The sequence below is a fragment of the Carassius auratus genome, chromosome 28 (assembly GCF_003368295.1).
Source record: "Carassius auratus strain Wakin chromosome 28, ASM336829v1, whole genome shotgun sequence".
Classification (NCBI taxonomy): domain Eukaryota; kingdom Metazoa; phylum Chordata; class Actinopteri; order Cypriniformes; family Cyprinidae; genus Carassius; species Carassius auratus.
Genome location: NC_039270.1, coordinates 23,866,317 through 23,888,427, shown reverse-complemented (window position 1 = coordinate 23,888,427; position 22,111 = coordinate 23,866,317). Strand labels below are relative to the sequence as shown.

Below are 22,111 nucleotides of genomic sequence, written 5' to 3'. Positions count from 1 at the left end.
GCGTGGAGTGGGTCAACCCTGCAGAGAGCCTAGCCTGTAGAAACTCCAGAACTGTACCAATCGGGCAGTTTGCTGGGTCTAGCTGGCGGTCTCTGCACCAACCTCGGTTGAGAGACCGGCTGCTAAAAGTTGTGCCCCCTCAGGGGCCACACCCACAGCTTCCACAACTCCGGGCGAGGGTGAATTATCGTACCCTGCGCCTGCGAGAGGAGGTCTGTCCTGATCGGTATCTCCCACGGAGAGCCGTTGAGGAGCGAGACTAGATCTGAGAACCATACTCGGCCCGGCCAGAACGGGGCTACTAACAACAGACGGACCCCGTCCCGGCGCACTCTCGCCAGAACTCCCAGGAGCAGAGCAATAGGGGGAAATGCGTACAGACGAAGCCTCGGCCAGGTCTGTACCATAGCGTCCAGTCCCAGAGGAGCTGGATGAACTAGAGAGAACCAAAGGGGGCATTGAGACGTCTCTTGAGATGCAAATAGGTCTACTTGAGCCCTGCCAAATATTGTCCATATCTGCTTCACTACTTGTGGGTGAAGTTTCCATTCCCCGGGCCTCGGCCCCTGCCTCGACAGTATGTCTGCTCCCACATTTTGTTTCCCAGGAATATATACTGCTCTTAGTGAGAGGAGTTTGCTCTGGGACCACACCAGGATCTGGTGCGCCAGCTTGTACAAAGGGCGCGAACGCAGACCTCCCTGGTGGTTGATATAGGAGACCACCGATGTGTTGTCGGTGCGCACCAACACATGGTGACCCCTTAGGTCTGGGAGGAAGTGCTTCAGTGCACGAAAAACTGCTAGCATTTCTAGACAATTGATATGCCATGTTCGATGGCGATCGCTCCACAGACCACGGGCAGGGTGGCCACTCATGACTGCACCCCAACCAGTGAGGGTTGCATCTGTCGCTAGCGTTACACGGCGACAAAGAGCTCCCAGCACCGGGCCCTGTTTCACGAACCAAGGTTTCTTCCATACATCTAAGGCACGTAGGCAGCGCCGCGTGACCTTGATAGTGCGAAGTAGATTGCCCCTCGGGGAAAATCCCTTGGTCTTGAGCCACCACTGCAGGGGCCTCATGTACAGCAGGCCAAGAGGTATCACGTTGGACGCAGCTGCCATCAGACCCAACAATCTCTGAAATTGTTTGACAGTGAGTGACTGGCCTTCTTTGACTCTCTCGACTGAGATGCGGATCGACTCGATACGAGCAGGGGACAATCGTGCCTGCATCGTGGTCGAATCCCATACTACGCCTAGATAGGTGGTTCTCTGAACCGGAGAAAGTACACTCTTCTTGGCGTTGTCTCAAACCCAGCTCCCCCATATGTGCGAGGACGACATCTTGATGCCGAACCGCAGCCTGCTCTGACTGAGCTAAGATCAACCAATCGTCGATATAGTTGAGAATGCGGATGCCCTGCATGCGCAGGGGGACCAGAGCCGCGTCTACACATTTTGTGAACGTGCGGGGTGAGAGTGCAAGGCCGAAGGGAAGTACTCGATATTGGTAAGCTTCGCCCCCGAAAGCGAACCTCAGAAACTTCCTGTGATGTGGAAGGATGGATATATGAAAATTTGCGTCTTTGAGATCTATCGTGACAAACCAGTCCTGGGACCTGATCTGCGCTACAACTTGCTTGATTGTGACCATTCTGAATTTTAGTCTCATAACTGAACGATTTAAGACCCTCAAGTCTATAATCGGACGCAGCCCCCCATCCTTCTTGGGAACTATGAAATACCGGCTGTAAAATCCGGACTCCCTGTCTTGAGGAGGGACCACCTCGATGGCCTCCTTCTCTAATAGGGTTTTCACTTCCTGTTCCATAACCAGACCCTGCCTGAGGCCGACTACTGTCTGAACGACCCCGTTGAATACTGGCGGCACGGAGCCGAACTGAATGCGGTAGCCTTTTTCTACTGTGTGCAGGACCCATCGAGATACATTTGGCAGTAGTTTCCACGCTGCTAAATAATCTACTAAGTCTCAGCCCCGCTACGCGCACGGGCAGAAGATACTGAGAGCGATGCTCGCTGGGACCTGCTGCGCCCTGGATCACTGGCAGGGTTAGCAGACCGGCCCCCAGAGGGCGCTGAGGGGAGACGGGCACCGTGTACTGCGGTGTGTACCGCTCTACCCCAGCAGAGGCTGCCCTCTGAAACCCTGGGTTGTTGGCGTCAGGGTTTCTTGGCCGAGGACTTCTTAGCTTCAATAACCGCCCTGAGATCTTGTTTGGGCTGGGAAGTCCTCGGCCGAGAGCGTCGTCAAGACTATCGTTCCCGACGCGGAGGAGCACGAGAGGCGACGCTCTGCTTCTGGGCCTCGCGGTACGAGGAGCTAGGGAGCGGCTGGGGCATCTCCCGCCCAGATGCCCCGAGGGAGCGACGAGGGAGGAACTTATGGAACGCCGCCCCTTGCTTGCAGGCCTCCTGAAACCTGTCGACGACAGAATTGACTGTGTCGCCGAACAGGCCAGTCGGCTGGATCGGGGCGTCCATGAGGCAGACCCTCTCCCGCTCTTTCATATCGGACAGGGTCAACCATAAGTGCCTCTCCGCGGCCACCATAGCTGCCATGGACCGCCCAATCGCTCGAGCGGTCTCCTTGGTGGCGCGGAGGGAGAGATCAGCGGTCCTTCTTAGCTCTGAGATATCATGGGACTTGATCTCCTCTCCCTCATCTAGCTCCTTGAGCAGATCGGCTTGGTACGCCTGTAACACCGCCATGGTGTGCAGACACGCACCAGCCTGACCTGCTGCCGCATACCCTTTGCCCACCAAAGCTGATGTTGTTCTTAGTGGCTTTGAGGGCAACGCCGGGGCCTTTAGAGACGACGCCGCACCGGGGGACAGATAGCTCGCGAGCGTCTGTTCCACCGGGGGCATCGCTCTATAACCGCGCTCTCCCATCCCCACTACGTTCCCATAGTAGTCTGACGAGGGGATGTAGAGGCGGGCCGAGAATGGGCGTTTCCACGACCTGGAGATCTCATCGTGCAGGTCGGGAAAGAATGGCAGGCCCCGGCTGGGAGGTGGCTGACTCGCGCGCAGGAAGCGTTCATCAAGCTTGCTTCTCTGCGGTTCAGCTGCTTTCTCGGTGGGCCAATCGATGTTTAACTTGGCCACCGCGCGAGTAACCACCTCCAAGAGCTCCTCATACTGCGGCGAGTGGGGTGGCGAATCCCTGTCGAGCGACTCCACATCAACTTCCTCCTCGGAGGAAGAGAGGCGGAGCGTCGACCCCTCTCCCTGAGTGGAAGGAACCGCTGAGCGTGCTTCCGACTCTAGGGATTGGGTGCCGGATCTGGCAGAAGTGGAAGGAGATAGGGACTGGCCCGTCTCCATTCCCTCCACCAGATCCACTTGCGAACCCCACGAGTGCAGCCGCCGTTCTGCCTCAGCAGAAGCGGGACCAGCACCGCGGGGAACGCTGGCGAAGGCCCCCTCCTCGAAGAGGGCCCTCCAGGAACGAAGCATCCGCACCGACATACGCTCACAGTGCGGGCAGTCGGCCCCCTCGAGAGCCGACTCAGCGTGCTTCGAACCCAGGCAAACCACGCAAAGGTTGTGTGTATCCCCACCCATTATATATCTTGGGCAGGGAGGAACACACAGCCTAAAACGCGATTTGGAATCGCCAGAGTGTTTAACTTTCGCCTTGCTTTTGGGCATTGTCTAGGAGCTCTTAAACTGGACAGACAACAGTAAATAAGACTCACAGACAAACAGTTTGACAATCACACACAGAGCGCTTGCTGAGAGACGCGAAGCTGACGCCAGCTGCGTGGCACGTGCTTTTATAGCTTCCTGGTCGCTTACGTCACTCCGCCGGTGACGTCACGCTCTTCCATTGGTCTGATTTCACACGATATTCAGAGTCGCGCACGCTGGGCGCGTTCCCCAAAGCGCTTTTGACGCAGCTCGAGTTCCTGAAGAGGAACTGACATTTACCTTTTCACACACAGAGTATTAAATGGTTAAAGCTCTTTGATGCTATGCTACAGAATGAATTTACTTTTGTGTTAAACCAGCGCTAGACTTGACTGAAAAAGGGACCTTATGTGTGCATTATATTGTATGTACACACATAAACAAAGCTTATATAGTTTCCATGCATTTAAAGATTCATAACACTTATTAGATTTATTAGAGTGAATAAGAGTGTTTGTGAAATTAATATGAATCTTGACTGTCTTTTTAAGTTTTGAAAAGTTTAAAACAAATATTTTGACTGTATGAGTCGCTGTGTTTCTGTGATTGTGTGTCACTGTGTAGTGGACAACTTCTAGTGTTCGACTGTAACCTACTGATACAGAAGAGAACTGCAGTTTTACAGTAAAAGTGTGTCTAGACCAGTTTTTGAATCATTGCCACATACATTAGTATCACTGTGAGTCCTCTTCTGTCAGTCCAGACAGTTTCAGATACATCATGCTTTTCATCTCTGGTGATTTCAAGGCTCTTGTCTTTCTCTCTGTCTCACACACTTTATTAACTCACAGTTTAAGTTGAACAATATTAGTAATGCGGGTATATTCTTCATCTTGTGAATGTTTATGACTCTACAGCTTCATTCAGTTCAGCGGGATATTAATACTTGCAGCCTGTCATAGACTTTTTTGAATATGCATAATGAGGAAATGATGAAAGATTACTGAGATTATCGTTTACACTTACACAGAGGATAACCAGAATCCAGCACTTATTAATATCCATTACATTGATCTGATCATTCGATGTTTGATTAAAATATTTAAAGCTAGAGTCTTTATTTAGTTTTTATTCACTCCAAGCCTAATATAAACTATAATGTTTGTGATATTAATTTTATCTCGTGACAGATGAGAACTGCAGTTTTACACCACAAGTTTATTTGTTCAACACTGTGCTTGTCTTGCACAGAAATACACAGCTGAGTCCTCTTCTGTCAGTCAGACAGTTTGAGATACACCATGTTTTCTTTAACTATATCTAATTTCTATTCATCCCTTAAAACTTTTGGCATAGTCTTGTCCTTGTCCGCTACTCCAAATACGGCCCATCCACACCAGTGCTTTTCCAGGTTGCAGGTTCCAGTAGATTTTGTGGTACAACTTAAACTTTAATCAGATTTGATTTAAATGATTTGCTCATTCGTCAAATTAACTTATAACATTCTAACTATTAAACTACAAAACTACTATTTACTATGACAATACCAACATTTATAACTAGCTAGCATTATTATAAAAGAGATTCATTTGGATTTTTTCATTTAATAATATCTAGACTGTGTGAAAGATTTTTAAACCATAAAAATAGACTTCACTATCTGAAATAATGAAAAATAATTATATTTTATAACTTTATTACTTAACAATATTGTACATTTTTTATAAAGAAAGTACACTAATATTTGGGTAATTTTTATGAATATTTAATGAGCATTTATGAGTATTTAAACTGCATCTGAACTGAATCAGTAATTAGTATTAGTGAGGATAGCATAAAGCTGTTTATTTGTGTGCCGAGTGTTAGAGTGGTTTTTGAACAAGACAGTAGCTGCTCTGTGTCACTGTGAGTCTGGCGCAGTAATACACAGATGTGTCCTCAGTCTGCATATTCTGTCCTTGAAGAGTCACTGTGTTGCTGGAAGAATCTCTGGTGACTTGAAATCTACTTTTCAGTTTATCACTGTAATATGTGTTACCATCACCACATATCATCCCAAACCATTCCAGAGCTTTTCCTGCAGGCTGCCGAATGAAGCCAGTGCAGTAGCTGCTGTCAGACACTGTATATCCAGAGAGTTTACAGGACAGTGTCAAAACCTGACCAGGACTTAAGACCATAGAATCAGTCTGGGACAGTTCAACACAGTGGACACCTGAGGGGGAAAATATGGTCAGTATTATGTACAACCATGAGTGTTTTTATATGAAGTATCTCTAAAGAAGCATTAAAGACTTACGAGAAACAGCTGCCAGCAGCAGCAACAACCAGAGAGATGAAGAAATCATGGTTTGAGACGAGTAAGAACAAGCTGCTTCTTTTCATCTTAAAACTCAAATAAAGAGGAGGAGGGACAATATTTGCATACAATTCTGCATATGCAACCCAGTAAATGAGTATCTACATTTATTTTCTTTCAGAAGACAGCATTGACCTCTGTGACATTAACAATATAACACATTTAAATCAACTTGATATTTGTTTTTTCTTATATATTCACTTAAGGTCATTCATATGTATCAGCAATCATGACATTTAAATAGCTTATATTCTAGGTAAATATAGGTCAATATTGGCCAGTATATCATCCTCTAGGATAAGATGTCTTTGGTCTGTTTCTTTGGCTCAGAGTTGTCTTGTGCTGCAGCGCCATCTGCTGTTACTGTTGTTATTATTTTATTATTTTTAATCTCATTTTCCTCCCTGGCCTGTTTTTGTACAGCTCAGTGCTCTTCTACATCATTGTGTGTATCCTGCACAGTAATATACAGCTGTATCTACTGTTGTCAGACCAGAGAGTTTCAGGTACACCATGCTGTTTGAATTGTCTCTAGTGATCTCTATTCGTCCCTCTACACTTTTAGCATACACTGTTTTACTGGCGTCATACCAGATAACCCCCATCCAGATGAATGTTTGTCCTGCTGACTGTCTGATCCAGTGCATGCCGTACTGTCCAAAATCAAATCCAGATCCTTTACACGAGAGATTCAGAGTTTCTCCAGGCTTTTTTGGTGACAGGACTTGATGGGATGGACTCCAAGCTCTGGCCGTTAACACCTAAAACAAAAATATATAATGGCCTGTCAGCATTATCATATATACAGTACATCTATTAATCTATTAATGAAATCTGAAGCCAGAATTAAATATTATTACACAGACAAACAGACTGTCTATACATTCTAGTAAAGCACATCAGGAGAAAAAATAAGAATGAAATGTCTGCCATTTCAAATGATGCAGGAAGGTTAACTTCTACAATCTCATTGAACACTGCTGGTAGAAATACTGTCTGTAATATCATTTACATGTGGGTGGAGCTTTAATAATAAAAAAATAAGCCACTGTTAGTGAGAACACTTACCAAATAAATTACCATAATATTTTGTCATTTAATTTCCATTATCTTTCGTGTTTCTTTTTTTTTTTTTTTTTTTTTACATTATATCTATATATTTTTTCAAACATACTTGAATACGAATGCTCACAAGTTCTATATTTTTTTACATTTTAACAATTTCCGTAGTTCTGGGACTTTCTCAAATCTGTGAATTACTGTTCTCTGAACTCTTCAGTAAATGTCATGCACTTTTTAATGTTTATTCAGTAGATCCAAATATTACTGTGATGCTTATGAAGTAATCAAGGCTACTGTTAAATAACAATATGTCCTATAAATCATATCTTCCACATATTGTAAATAGCTAGCAAATAGCAGGGGTGAAGTACTGCAAAAACAATTATGATTGTTGAGTTTTATTGGTTTCTTTATTTAGGTTAAATTTATTTTTAGTGATTAGACTTTGGAAAATTGTCAGAAACACTTAATTTGTGATATGATTATGGTTTTTTTGTACAGGGAGTCTGTAGGCGTCTGTCACTGTGTTTCTTTGGCACAATAATACACAGCTGTGTCTTCAGCTCGCATATTCTTTCCTTGCAGTGTTATTGTGTTACTGGAAGTGTCTCTGCTAATACTGAACTTGCTTTTCAGGGAATCCTTGTAGTACAAGACTCCATTACTCCAGATGACTCCAATCCACTCCAGAGCTTTTCCTGCAGGTTGACGAATCCAGCCTGTTTCCTCACTTGTAACTGAATATGAGACTTTACAGTTGATAGTGAGAGTGGCATCAGGACGGACAGTCAGAGACTCAGGCTGAGTGAGTTCATATGAATCAATACCTGTATCAAATCAAATAATACCTGTTAATAAGAGATCATGATCTTGTAATCAACAAAATGATCTATCAAACAGAAAACAGACTAAACTTACAGGATATGACTGCCAGAAGCAGCACTAAAGATGAAGAGATCATTGTTTGTTTCTCAGCACAGTTTGACTGAACTGAAGTGATTCTTCACTCCCTCTAGTGATCAGATGAATGTGTAAACTGACTCATGTCTGCAGTTTAAATATGCAACAGGAGATTTACATAATCATACAGAGCTTAATGAACTTCACATGCATCACACTGTCCTGGACATTATTTAAAAAGCTTTCAGTTTTGAATTTATTGAGGTCATTATTTTCAGGGATAGAGTCAATGAACAGAAATGTAAACAGTTTGAAGTAATCAAGGCTACAGTTAAATAACAATATGTCCTATAAATCATATCTTCCACATATTGTAAATAGCTAGCAAATAGCAAGGGTGAAGTACTGCAAAAACAATTATGATTGTTGAGTTTTATTGGTTTCTTTATTTAGGTTAAATTTATTTTTAGTGATTAGACTTTGGAAAATTGTCAGAAAGACTTAATTTGTGATATGACAATGTTTTTGTACAGGGAGTCTGTTGGAGTCTGTCACTGTGTACGTCTGGCACAATAATACACAGCTGTGTCTTCAGCTCGCATATTGTTTCCTTGCAGTGTTATTTGTTACTGGAAGTGTCTCTGCTGATACTGAACTTGCTTTTCAGAGAATCCTTGTGTCTGTGCTTCCACCACTCCAGATGATTCCAATCCACTCCAGAGCTTTTCCTGCAGGTTGACGAATCCAGCCTGTATAATAGCTTGTAACTGAATATGAGACTTTACAGTTGATAGTGAGAGTGGCATCAGGACGGACAGTCAGAGACTCAGGCTGAGTGAGTTCATTTGAATCAATACCTGTATCAAATCAAATAATACCTGTTAGTAAGAGATCACAATCTTTTGATCAACAAAATGATGTATCACACAGAAAATAGACTAAACTTACAGGATATGACTGCCAGAAGCAGCACTAAAGATGAAGAGATCATGGTTTGTTTCTCAGCACAGTTTGCCTGAACTGAAGTGATTCTTCACTCCCTCTAGTGATCAGATGAATGTGTAAACTGACTCATGCCTGCTGTTTAAATATGCAACAGGAGATTTACATAATCATACAGAGCTAATGAACTTCACATGCATCACATTGTCCTTGACATTATTTAAAAGTGAAACAGTTTGAGACATTGTGACTGTAAGTAATAAAAAAAATGTAAACACAAGCTAAACACAAAAAAAAATAAAAATGTATTGCTTATATTAAAACATATAGGGCGTTTAATTCAGAAATGTGGACTAGCTGTAAAAAAGTGTACTTTTTTCTATTTTTATTTTACTTTGGTTAAAATGTATTTTATTTCTAGTAGGGCTATCAAAATGAATGCCATAATAATGAGTTTAACACCAAAATCATTTTAATGCACTAATTTTATTTATGCACGATTGACGCAGCTCACATGTTCTGTTTAGGCCTACAGTAGTTTATTTTTATTTTTTAATTCTCAGAAAAAGAAGTAACTGTAAATGTTATTGCATGTTACTGATAGTTTAATCAGGCATTTGTCCATTTCTGGGCACAGTAAGGCACCTGAAGGCCACATGAAGCATCTCTAAAGAAGTATGAAGACTTCAGCTGAGAAACAGCTGCCAGCAGCTGCAACAACCAGAGAGATGAAGAGATCATGGTTTGAGACGAATGAGAACAAGCTGCTTTTGTGGAGAAATATTTAGCATGCTATTCAGCATATTTCAGTATTATATATCTGAATGGTTTTGTTAAGTCTGTAAATTTACTTTGACAATGTAACTCCCAGTGAACATACACTCTACAAACTGCTGGGTTGAAAAACAACCCAATTTGGGTTATTTTGACAACCCATCGCTGGGTCAAAAAGGGACGAACCTTTTTTATGGTTTAAAATTACTACATTGCCAGGCTAAAATTAATCCAAATTGAGGTGTTAAACCTACAAATCTTGCTCATTTTAAAATCACTTTTACACACAAATAATAACTATAAAAAGGTAAATATTTATTAAAAACGAGAAAACAGTCAAAAAGTAAAATGCATCTCAGAAAAAATGCAGAAAAGTATGGCATTAACAGCTACAGAGTTCACAATAAAGCATGAACATTTGTTGAATATAACTTTTAAGATCAAATTTGACTTTTATTGGTAAATTTTATATATTGTATAAAAATATACAAAATCACTATTATACAATGAATGTACAATTAGTTAAGTTCTTTTATGAACTATTCTGGCATGACAGTTCACAAATAAACCACCAAAATTAACACTGATATAATAACATTTAACAGATGAATGTGTGTGTGAAGAATGTGAGCATGTTGTATGAATGACAGTGTAAACTCTTCTACTAAATAACCACCGAACAAGCATTTGGACATTTGTGTTTTTACAAATTATACACTTACAGTTTGTTTCATAGTCCATGAATACAGATCATGCATCACTGTCAATTTTTTCATGAGCTCTTCAGAATTCTGATGTAGTCATGATGAAGCCCCATCAGAAGAGTATGTGACATCTTCTACATCATCCAGGGCAGTGTCCTCCTTTAAAACCACTGCTGCGTCATTTTAGAGGAAAGGACGTTCTTCTTTGACCAGCATTCATCCCAGTCACCGCCTGTTCTTCATCAGTGGCCTTAAAAGAGAAAGACATTTTGAAAAAATAAAACATTTAATCAAACTATCCATTTTCAGATAGAGGTGTATTTCACACACTTAAGGACAGGTAAATAATCTGTTTCATGTTTAATGTCTCGGTCCACAGCGCTCCAGAATGCTATAATGGCAGCACTAGTGTGAGGGCATTAGATATTGTTTTGAATAAATATATTGCTTTCAGAAAACTACTTCTTTACTGAACATTAAAACAGTCATGACATTCACTCATATATTCTCATGTACGTGGAGTGCTGCTCTTTAAAGGGTTATTTCACCTAAAAATGAAAATGTACTCTCCCCCATGTTGTTCCAGACCAATACAAACTCTGCTTAATTTTTTGGAACACAAAAAAATATATATTTTATATTCTCTTAATTTTATGTCCTTCGTTGCTAAGTCATCACCCACAGCGCCGACAATCATCGTGTCAGGACACTGCCCACGTATCGACGAGGACACAAAAAGTTTTATTGCTTTAAATGAATTGTTATTGTCATGGTGTAAAGAACAGCAACAGCTATTTGTTTACTTTATATTTGTTTATACTATTTGTTTAATCTTTTCGTGCTGATGGCTTGCACCCCAGCAGAGTCGGAGCGGAGCTGCTCTCTGACAACATCTCCAGGAAACTTTACTCCATATGACTATAGCAAGCCAATTCTCAAATAACTATTATTATGACTTTTGTTCCAAATGATAGAAGTACTTGCTCTGTCCAATCTATTAAGACTGTGTCTGTTCCCTGAATAGTGAGGTCAAAATATAAATTTAATCTAGGATCTAGAAAAAATCTTATCATGATTAAACCAGAAAAAAAAATGAAAAAAAAATTTGCAAAAAAAAAATCTTAACATTTTGGCTCATAAACATTAGATCACTCACACCCAAAGCAGTTATTGTAAATGAAATGATCTCAGATAATAGTTTTGATATACTATGCTTGACTGAAACCTGGTTAAAACCAAATTATTATATTGGTCTAAATGAGTCTACTCCACCAAACTACTGTTATAAGCATGAGCCACGTCAGACTGGTCGTGGCGGAGGTGTTGCAACAATATATAGTGATATTCTCAGTGTTACCCAGAAAACAGGATACAGGTTTAACTCATTTGAATTGCTTTATTTTTAGAGATATATCTTTGTGTTGCATTACTTTTTATTCTATGTTGTTTAATGGTTTTTAATATAATTGCTTTTTATATGAAATTAGAATAAAATTATTATAAAATATGAAATTGCAGAATATTGCTTAATGTTACACTCTCAAATATGCAAAAGAAATATATTGTGTCTCTTGCTCTGGGTACTGTGTATACAGAATTCCTAAAAGAATTTGCAGATTTCCTCTCAGACCTTTTGGTAACTGTTGATAAAGTGATAATCATCTGATGCATTAGGACTTGTGTTTAATGACCTAATAAACTCTTTTGGAGTCAAGCAAAATGTAACTGGGCCCACTCATTGTTTCAATCATTCACTAGATTTAATTATATCGCATGGAATCGATCTTACTGATTTAGATATCGTACCTCAAAGTGATGATGTTACCGACTATTTTCTTGTATTGTGCATGCTGCGTATCACTGATATTAACTATATGGCTCTGCATTACCATCTGAGCAGAATTATTGTCCCGGCCACCAAAGATAGATTCACTAATAACCTGCCTGATTTATCTCAACTGCTCTGTGTACCTATAAACACACATGAACTTAATGAAAAGACTGGCAACATGGGCACTGTCTTCTCTAATACATTATAAGCTGTTGCCTCCATCAAACTGAAAAGGTTAAAAACATACTGTGCCATGGTATAACATTAATACTCACTCTCTCAAGAAAGAAACTCGTAGTCTTGAGTCAAATTAAGAAAAACTAACTTGGAAGATTTTAGAATTGCGTGGAAAAACAGTATGTCCAGCTATACTGCCCTACAAAGCAAAAAGGCAGTAACTGCATTTTTGGTAAAAAAAAAATTGTTATTGTCATTTTCATGACATTCAAGGCATCCTTTGTTATGTGACAAAACATCTTATCTGAAATGTGTGTCATTTTGGAGAAAAATGGTAGTTGTTTGTCCAGTAACTACTTAGGCTTAAGAAAACACAACTAGATCCTTGTGAACTGGCAAATTATAGGCCTATTTCAAATCATCCATTTATGTATACAATTTTTGAGAAAGTTGTGTCTGCTCATTTGCCCTCCTGCCTGCAAAAAAAAAAAATTATATGTATGAAGAATTTCAGTCAGGTTTCAAGCCCCACCATAGCACAGAAACTGCGTTTGTTTAAATTACAAATGACTTGCTTCTTGAATTAGATCAAGGCTGCATCTCATTGCTAGTTTTACTTGATCTTTGTGCTGCGTCTGACACCATAGATCATTTACAAAACTATACAGGTATTCAAGGTATTCGCTACCATTTTGTTTATTTAAATTGGGAATCATCTTATTTATCACCCTAACATATGGAGTGCCACAAGGATCTGTGCTAGGTCCTCTGCTATTTTCAATATATATGTTGCCCCTTGGTAATAATATTAGAAAATACAGGATTAGTTTCCACTGTTACTACTCAACGAGACCAGATGAAACTTCTAAATTATGTAAGCTAACAGAGTGTTTTAAAAATGTAAAATACTGTATGACCAATAATTGTCTCCTATTAAATTGGATAAGACAGAGATATTACTTATTGTACCTAAAAACAGTACACAGAATCTCTTGGATTACAATTTGCAACTAGACGGATGTACTGATACTTCCTCTACAGTCTAACAGTGGCTACCTATTAAGTTCGGTATCAGTTACAAATTATCATTACTTACCTATAACGCCCTTAATGGTTTAGCTCCTGCATACCTAACTTATACCACGCTACAATCCGACACGCTCCCTAAGGTCACAAAATGCTGAATTTCGGTAGTTCCTAGGATAGCAAAGTCCATTAAAGGAGGTAGAGCTTTTTCGCATTTGGCTCCCAAAGTCTGGAATAGCTTTCCTAATAATGTTCGGGGTTCAGACACACTCTGTTTAAATCTAGATAAAAAACACATCTCCTTTGCCAATCATTCGAATAATGCATCTCATAATTTGTGACTGCAGTTGTATCTGATCAAATGCGCATTATTATTCTTTATCTTGGGTTAAACTAATTAATTTCACTTGGTTGGAACAGCAGCTATGCTAATTATGTCTCTATTTGTTTCTCTGTTTTGCTAGGATTACACAAGCTCCAGTCTGGATCCAGAAAACCTGAGAAGAGATGATGCAAACCTCTCAGAGGACCTCAGATGATGCTAACCCTGAATCAACAAACAGAACTTACAAATATTGCTACAAGTGTGACTGCATCATATAATAATTGTTGTTAATAGTGTTCATAATCTGGTTGACTACGTCTTTTTTACGTTTTTTAGAAAATTAATTTTCTTTTCACCTGACAGTCTCCACTGATAAGCTACTAGAAACTGAATTTTCTGTAAAGTTGCTTTGCAATGATTTGTATCGTAAAAAGCGCTATACAAAAAAACTTGAATTGAACTGAACAACTCCAAAGATGATTTCAGTTCTGCCATGAAAAACACATACAGCAAGCTTTCATGAAATTTAAGCATTTAATCACACTGTTGTTTTATCAAAATGTGAATTAAACAGGCAAGAGACAACAGAAATATTTATTTTCTAAAAACAACTTACATAAATCTCAAAAGAATGATGCTGTCCTATGTCCCAACATCTACAAAAGCAAACATTCTTTTACTATTAGTTAAAAAATAAATAAATTAATTAATAAATTTAAATAAATTTAAAAAAACAGATAACTTGAAATTATGAAGTTCACTTGCCTTAAACTGTCTTTCCCTCTCTTCAGAAGAAGCTGAGAACACCGCCTCCTCTTCAAACAAGCAGGCTTCTGTGTCCTTAATTCCAAAGTTACTTTGGGTTCTGCAAAGTTAAAAGGGAAATCAATGGTTTAAATAAAATATAAACATGTAATCATTCTGTTGTTGCATCAAAATGTGACGTAAACAGGCAGGACACAACAGAAACCTTTATTTTCTAAAAATAATTAACATCAGTCTCAAAAGAATGAAGTTATCATGTCTCTGGCTTTCAACATCTACAAAAACAAACATTATTTTAGTCTTAGTAAAAAAAAAAATATAGCATAATGGAATAATGAAGTTTACTTACATTCTTAACATGACGTGCATACTCTCTTTCACATTGGTGTTCCCAACCGAGCACCACTGGGTTATGATCAATGCCCAATTTTCAAACCAAACTTGGGTTAAAACAACCCAACATCCTACCCAGCAGTCTCAACCCAGCATTTGGGTTGAAAAAACAACCAAGCATTTTTTTTTTGTGTATACAACTGTCATCAAACCTGGTGACCATAAACTCAAACAACATGAATTCTGAGATTACGTGGCATAATACGATGAACTTAATTTTAAATAAGTATTTAATTAAAGTAATCACTGTAACATTTAACCATGCGCACTGTTTAAAGAAGATTTATGTTCATTCACTGTAAGAGTGATTTCATGCTTTCAAAATATAAATAAATATATTTTTTATATTTTGGGGGTTTGATCATTCAAATTATACAGTAACGTACCGTTCTTTGTATTTGATTTTTCTGTTTTCTTGTTCCAGAATGAGTCTGTGCATTAACTGGTGGGGATTTTGCAGTGACTCTGTCTCCAGGGTAAATTGTTATGACAGTTAGTAGTGACAAGTGACTTTTTGAGTGAATATTTGAGTCATTTATCAAACTGATTCATTCAAAAACCCTCCTGAATTATTCAGGATTCAGGAAGTAATTGTTTCACAAAGAAGCGGTGGTTTATTTTGCCTTGACTTCCTTAGGAGTTGTTTTAGTTGACAGAGCGATTAACTGGCAACACTGTGTCTAAAAGTCAAATTACTCAATATCAACTTAATATTAATCAAACTGTTGTATAAAACTGTTTTGTTGTGAATATTATCACAGCTGTGATAACATGGATATTCATACCTACATCCGAATCTCAGCTGTACTCTACTGATAACAACAGTCCTCCTGCTCACGTGATACTGTTTAGTTAGTAATTGTTTGATGCATTTGTCATCTTGAATGTGGTTCAGTAACATGTGGTTCAGGTCAAGAGCCACTGCAGGTTAAAGAACGGCTGAGAACAGATCACATCATTTCACAGTTTACATGAGTAAATCAATCACAGCTCTGTGAACACACAGAATCAGTGTTGTATTGGAAACACGTGAAATTTTACATTTTTAATTACAACCTAACAAAGGTAGAATGTGATTATAATTGAATATTTCTATGTGATGGAATGCGGTTGATCAGTCAATATTCATCACCATATGTGAATGAGGAAGTAGTTTTTGTATTGCTTTGACACTGAACTCATTCACTGTGACTCTCTAGCGCAGTAATACACAGCAGTGTCTTCAGTCTTGAGGCTGTTCATCTGTAGATACAGTTGACTGCTGGAATCATCTCTGGACACTGTGAACCTGCCCTGAACTGACTGAGAATAGGAGATTGGAGAACTAGCTGTGCTGATATATGCAATCCACTCCAGTCCTTTTCCAGGGCTCTGTCTGATCCAGTGTAAATAAAGACCGCTGAAAGTAAATCCAGTTATTGTACATGTAAGTTTGTGAGACTCTCCTGGTTTTTTAACCACTGCTTCAGACTGAGTGAATGTCTGACAGTCACAACCTGTGGAAAAAGAAACAATATAACATGTAAAGAAAGTATATTGTTACATTTTTTTATGTAACGTAAAGTATATTGTTACAGTTTGTGGTGACTTACGTGGTAAAACGTTCAGAAGTACAAATAAAATACACTTTTTAAGCATGGTGTATGTTAAGTTTAAACCAGAAAGATAGCCTTAGTTTCCAGAGTTCAGATGTCTGTTCAGATCACAAAGATGAACTGTCACATTTAAAGAAGTAAGCTGATTTGCATATTCAAATCACAGAACTGATTATATAAAATGCTGACACATATTTGGACCAGATAAAGATTTTTGTGGTTAATGTTTGATCTATACAAACAGACCATTATTTTGCTATAATTAAATAAATGCCATCTTTGTGTTGCATTTCTTTTCATTCTATGTTGTTTAATGGTTTTTAATATAATTGCTTTTTGTCTTAATATGAAATATCAATATTATCAAATATGAAATTGCAGAAAATTGTCTGACAGTATAAATTCACTTGATAGATTACTGCAGTCTGTTGGTATTTAAGCAGGCGGCTCACATCTCTTATAGACCTCCTGACTCACATCACACAGACAGAATAAACACTTCAGTTCATTTACTGACACAGATCTGACGATCAAACCCTCAATGCTGATCAAACCGTGCTGAAACTACTGAGACAACAGTAAAACTTTGCTCTCTTCTAATGGGATGAAAATGATGCAAAATATAAGGGATTTTACTGACTTTCTGTTGACTTTCTGATTATAGTGCTTATTTATTTTATCTAATAGTTTTGATTATTTTATTAGGAAATTGTTGTGTTGATGAAGATCATTGAATATCAGTTCAAGGAAAAAGCATGATAAATACTGTAATGTCAGTATGAAGATGTTCCCTTTCGAAGGGAACTTCGACAATACGTCAATGACGCTATGGGGAACGCCTCAGGTGTGACAGCTGTCTGAAATCAAATATCAACTCACAGCAATCATGCTGACCGGCGACAGCCGTGAATCATCAGCTTGAATGATGAGCGTGCGACCTGGATATAAAAAGGGCGCCTTGAAACCATGACAATATCCTTTTCATCTTCAGGGACCTTTTTGTCTGATTTAAACGTCTGCTTACAGCGAAGAAATGAAACGCACATCTAAGGCAAGTCCTAAAAGTTTTGTGAAATGTGCTGACCCGTGCCCAAGATATTTGTCGCCGGGTGACACTCACGAGATGTGTGTGTACTGTTTGGGTGAAGAGCACGCACAGGATGCTCTTGAGGGAGCATCCTGTGCATATTGTGAGCGTTTTCCTATGAGAACGCTCCGGTCTCGTCGGGCTCTCTTCTCGAGGGAAGAGAGTTCAGCGTCTGGTCCTCGCGGATCAGGTCCCGCTCGTGCCGAGGCAGAGCGGCGACGCGCTTCATGGGGCTCCCAGATGGAGCTCGCTGACAGTCTCGAGAGGGGCGTTAACCTCTCGGACGCGTCATCGGCTGACGAGAGTGAGCTGCAGGTGGATGACGGAGACTTTTCTCCTACTAATACTGCAGCGAGTGCTCTTCAGGCCGGGCAAGAGATGGCTGAGGAGGATGATTTAGATCCTCAACCTCGTCAGCCATCCTGCCCCGTGTACGCAGAGCTGGTGGAAGTTATGGAGCGCGCCACTGACAAATTTCAGTTGCCATGGCGGCGCGCTCAGGGAGAGATCGTTCACAGTTGTTTGGATGATCGGTTTCTCCCTGAACATAGACCACCAGCTCAGCAGAGCCTTCCATTCCTTCCTGATCTCCATTCAGAGATCGAGAGGGCATGGAAGAAACCGTACTCTGCCCGTATTCATCGACATCAGCGGGGCAACTTCGCTGATGTTGAGGGGATCGGTGAGTACGGTTATGTGTCCATGCCGCCCGATGAAGAGACGTTTGCGAATTATCTTGTTTCTGGGCAGGTGTCGACACTAAAAGCTCCGACTCTGCCATCCAAGCCCCTTAAAGCCACGGCTCGCTTGAATGGCAGAGCGTACACGGCAGCAGGTCAGGCTGGTGCTGCCCTTCATACCATGGCAGTGCTCCAAGCCTACCAAGCTGACCTGCTGCAGGATCTTGACCAGGGGGCAGGGCTGTCCCCTGAGGCAGTCGCTGAGTTGCGCCGGACCACAGATTTGTCCCTCCGGGCCACTAAACAGACTGCTGCCGCGATCGGCCGATCGATGGCGGCGATGGTGGCCACAGAGAGACATCTGTTGATATCTGCTGATATCGGGGAGAAAGAAAAATCCCTTCTCCTTGATTCACCAGTTTCGCCTGCTAAACTTTTTGGCACCTCCGTTGAGGCGGTGGTTGGAAAGTTTAGGGAGGCGAAGGCGCGCTCAGCTGCATTTAAGACCTGTATACCTCTGAGATCCGGGCCCCAGCCCAGGCAGGCGGGAGGACCTGGTCCGTCTTGGTCTGAGGACCGTAGGCAGGACCAGAGGTCTAGTGTCGCCTCTCGTGCCCCCCCTCCATGGAGGAGTAGGACACAGAGGAGGCGGGCCTCCCGCAAAAAGAGGGACTTAAGGGAGGTCATTCAGCACAAGCGCTGCAACACTCAGCGGAAATAGGGTTTGATCTCCCTGGAGGGCCTTTTCTACCAGCCCTCTCCCTCTTCTTGACTCCCCAGGCGTTTACGTTACACCAGCCCTGGGAATGGGCCTTATGATGAGAACTATGTTCTGATGGCCCACCATAGCAACTGGTTGATGTGAGCGCCTCTTTTAGGCGTGTAAAAGTGGTGGACCCCAGATTCATTGAGAACTCTCTGGCGAGTCTTCACTCCGCACGCCGCAGGTGAACTTTTGGTTTGTAAAATTCTGTGTGTATAACTAACACTGATTGTATTTCTCTACAGACCCTGTTCCCTGTATAGACCTAGGGGGTCATTCTTAGAGGAGCAATTAAAGTATGGACTTTAGGGCCCTGAAGCCTCCCCCAGTTGGTGGCTAGAACGAATTAGGAAGAAGCTCAAAGAAGATTTGGCTTCTGTGCTGAGTATGTGATGGCCTTCCTGTCATAACATTTTATATGCGTGGTGGGCAACCGCTCATTTCTGTTTAGCCTTAGGGCTATTAGCCACCCAGAGGGTAGAGTAGTTGGTCTTCCTAAAAAAAAAAAAAAAACTTTTTTGCTTTAGGTTTAGACTGACGCTGGCACTTCAGATAGATCTTCAGATAGATGTCCTGCCTATCGGTTTGTGACATTGGTATCCTGAGTACTCGCTCCCCTGATCTCTGTTGGGTTTCAGTAGGTTGAGTGTTTTCACGGCCTCTCAATCAAGTAGGCTGTGGCTCCTCCGAGCCCTCAGGTAGATCTATGCTTGTAGGTCGGACCCCATCCGGGCCGCCTCTGTAGCTGGCCTAGGCTATGCTAGGGATTTTGGAGGCGTGTTGCTAAGTATAGCTGCCCACATTCATTATGTGTTAGGCTTCCTCCCCTTGATTTCAGCCTCCTCCCTTAAATGGGAGTTGTTGGCCAAGGCCCGCCCCTTTCTCTGCATTCAGGGGTGATAGAGTAATGCAGGGTGGTAGCTGAGGTAGGATCAGTCTGGCAGGGTTAGGCCATCTTTCGCTCTGCGAAGTGAGAGTTTGTCAGACCCTGCCGAACAGAGATGTTTTTGGGCCTCTAGAGCTGGCTCCACTCAGCCGTTGAGCTAATCGCTTGACCGATGGGTTGAAGTGGGTTGGCTTGCAATTTAGCCCCCCCGCTCCCCTAGGCTGGGCGCAGGACAAATCCCTGTCACCCTTTGGAGCCACTTGCAGGCCTGCTCCCTGTCTAACATTGCAGGGGCATATGGTTGTTACTCCACGCTAACTCGGGGTAGTTTTGAGTAGTCCATTCTCAGCTCTGTATGTATCTACCTCACACCACGATGGCTCCGGTTGAGCAGGGAATGCTAAACTACATTTCATTCCGGTTTTTGAACTCCGCTCCCTTTGAAGCCAGAGCATTGCCATGGGCTGACACCTATGCATTTAGTAGGTAGGCCCCTAATGGGGCCTCCACTAGGCAGAATGGCGTAAGTTGTACTCCCCTGCTATAAGGGTATTGCTATTTGCTGAGTACACTGCCTCTGGCAATGTGATTAGGTACCAGGATGCTGTAGCAACAGATTTCTGCCGCGAAGGCTGCACAGTTGGGTAGTAGGCCCCAGCAGGCCTCCTTGACGGAATAGCCCCCAATAGGGCTCCTAGGCCAGCTCACCTTCGGTGGTTGGCCCTGGTAGTTCGGGCAGAAGGCTCACTGCTGATTAGTAGGCCTTAACAGGCCTCCTCTGACGTGGGTCGCAACATTGTGGAACATACACTTGGACAAAACTATAGGAAAAATTTTTAATAGTATGGTTCCAGCAGTGTTCATTAAAGTAGCAGAATAGACTCGCTATCAGCTAGCAGGCTGGAGTTGAATTCCCGCTTCTTTGAACTGTCAGGTAGTAGGCCTCATAAGGCCTCCCTGAAGGCAAAGCCCCAAAGACAGTCAACTGGACTGCCAGTCTGGCTCACTATCAGCTATGGTTTTCAGGTAGTAGGCCTCTCCAGGCCTCCCTGAAAGTAAGCTTTCCTGCATTGTGTTTATCAGGTAGTAGGCCTCGCTAGGCCTCCCTGAAGTTGAGCTCCCACATACTGTGGTTGTCAGGTAGTAGGCCTCACCAGGCCTCCCTGGAGTTGAGTTCCAAATGACTTTCAGTTTCCACTTAAGGTGGTTATCTGGTAACAGGTAGTAGGCCTCTCTAGGCCTCTCTGTAGGTGAACTCCCACATATTGTGGTTATCAGATAGTAGGCTTCACCAGGCCTCTCTGAAGGTGACATACTGTGAGCTCCCACATACTGTGGTTGTCAGGTAGTAGGCCTCTCCAGGTCTCCCTGGGAGTAGTTTCACGGTGATGCTGGGTTTTGTAAGCTAGTGGCCACTTACTTTCAGTTTAGCAGTCCTTATCAGGCAGCTACCGGAGGTGAGTTTGCGCCCTGGCTCGGCTCAAGTTTTTATTCTCTGCTACGGGTTCCCTCCTGGAACCTTTTTATCCTGCTACAGCCTGGTTGCCTACCAGGTAGATCTTATGCTCCCCTCACTGAGGGTCAATTTGAGTATGTGGTCTCCTAGAGAAACTCCCCTCGCTGGCAAGGGTTGTAAAGCACTATGCTGAGTCATACTCTCCAGGATATCCCGTCTCTGAGATCCGGGCCGAGTGATTCACTGCCTGCTCCGCAGTTCCTCGGGCTGGATGCCTTCCTAAAGGAAAGTGTCCAGAGGCTCTGTCTTCGGACAGACAGGAAGTGGCCAGTCTGTAGTGTCTTATGTAGTGACACCAGGTCAGGCCTGCCTGGTGGCATTTCAGGTGGTACATTCCCCTGAATAGTGACTGGCTGGGGTTCCCTCTGGTTCCCTAGCCACATTCCCTAGAAGGGACCCCTTCTAAGAAGTTGAAGTTGTGGTCCTAGGCCCTTGAGCAGGCCCAGGTAGACCTTTCACTAAACTATGTTTATGGAGGTTTTCTGTGGTATCATATAGCTTGGGCTATGACCGTAGGGAGTGCTGTCACTGACAGCCCTGTGTGACCTGAGGGTGAGTGGTTCTAGCGTTCATTGAATTGCTGGTTCTGACAGTTGTCACTGCCATTGGGCATGCACTCCCTTTAGCATGGCGGCGTGGGTATTTCGTTCCCCATAGCGTCGTTGAC

At 42.1% G+C, this 22,111-nt stretch overlaps 2 gene segments (V, D, J or C); both read right to left on the bottom strand.

The window, feature by feature from the left end:
- Positions 1-5,488: 5,488 nt before the first annotated feature.
- LOC113047283 (Ig heavy chain V region 5A-like) lies at positions 5,489-6,017 on the bottom strand. The segment is given in 2 exon segments: positions 5,489-5,874; positions 5,959-6,017. Coding segments are annotated over 2 exon segments (402 nt in total).
- A 1,568-nt stretch (positions 6,018-7,585) lies between these two features.
- On the bottom strand, positions 7,586-8,106 carry LOC113047286 (Ig heavy chain V region 5A-like). The segment is given in 2 exon segments: positions 7,586-7,907; positions 7,999-8,106. Coding segments are annotated over 2 exon segments (351 nt in total).
- Positions 8,107-22,111: the final 14,005 nt, after the last annotated feature.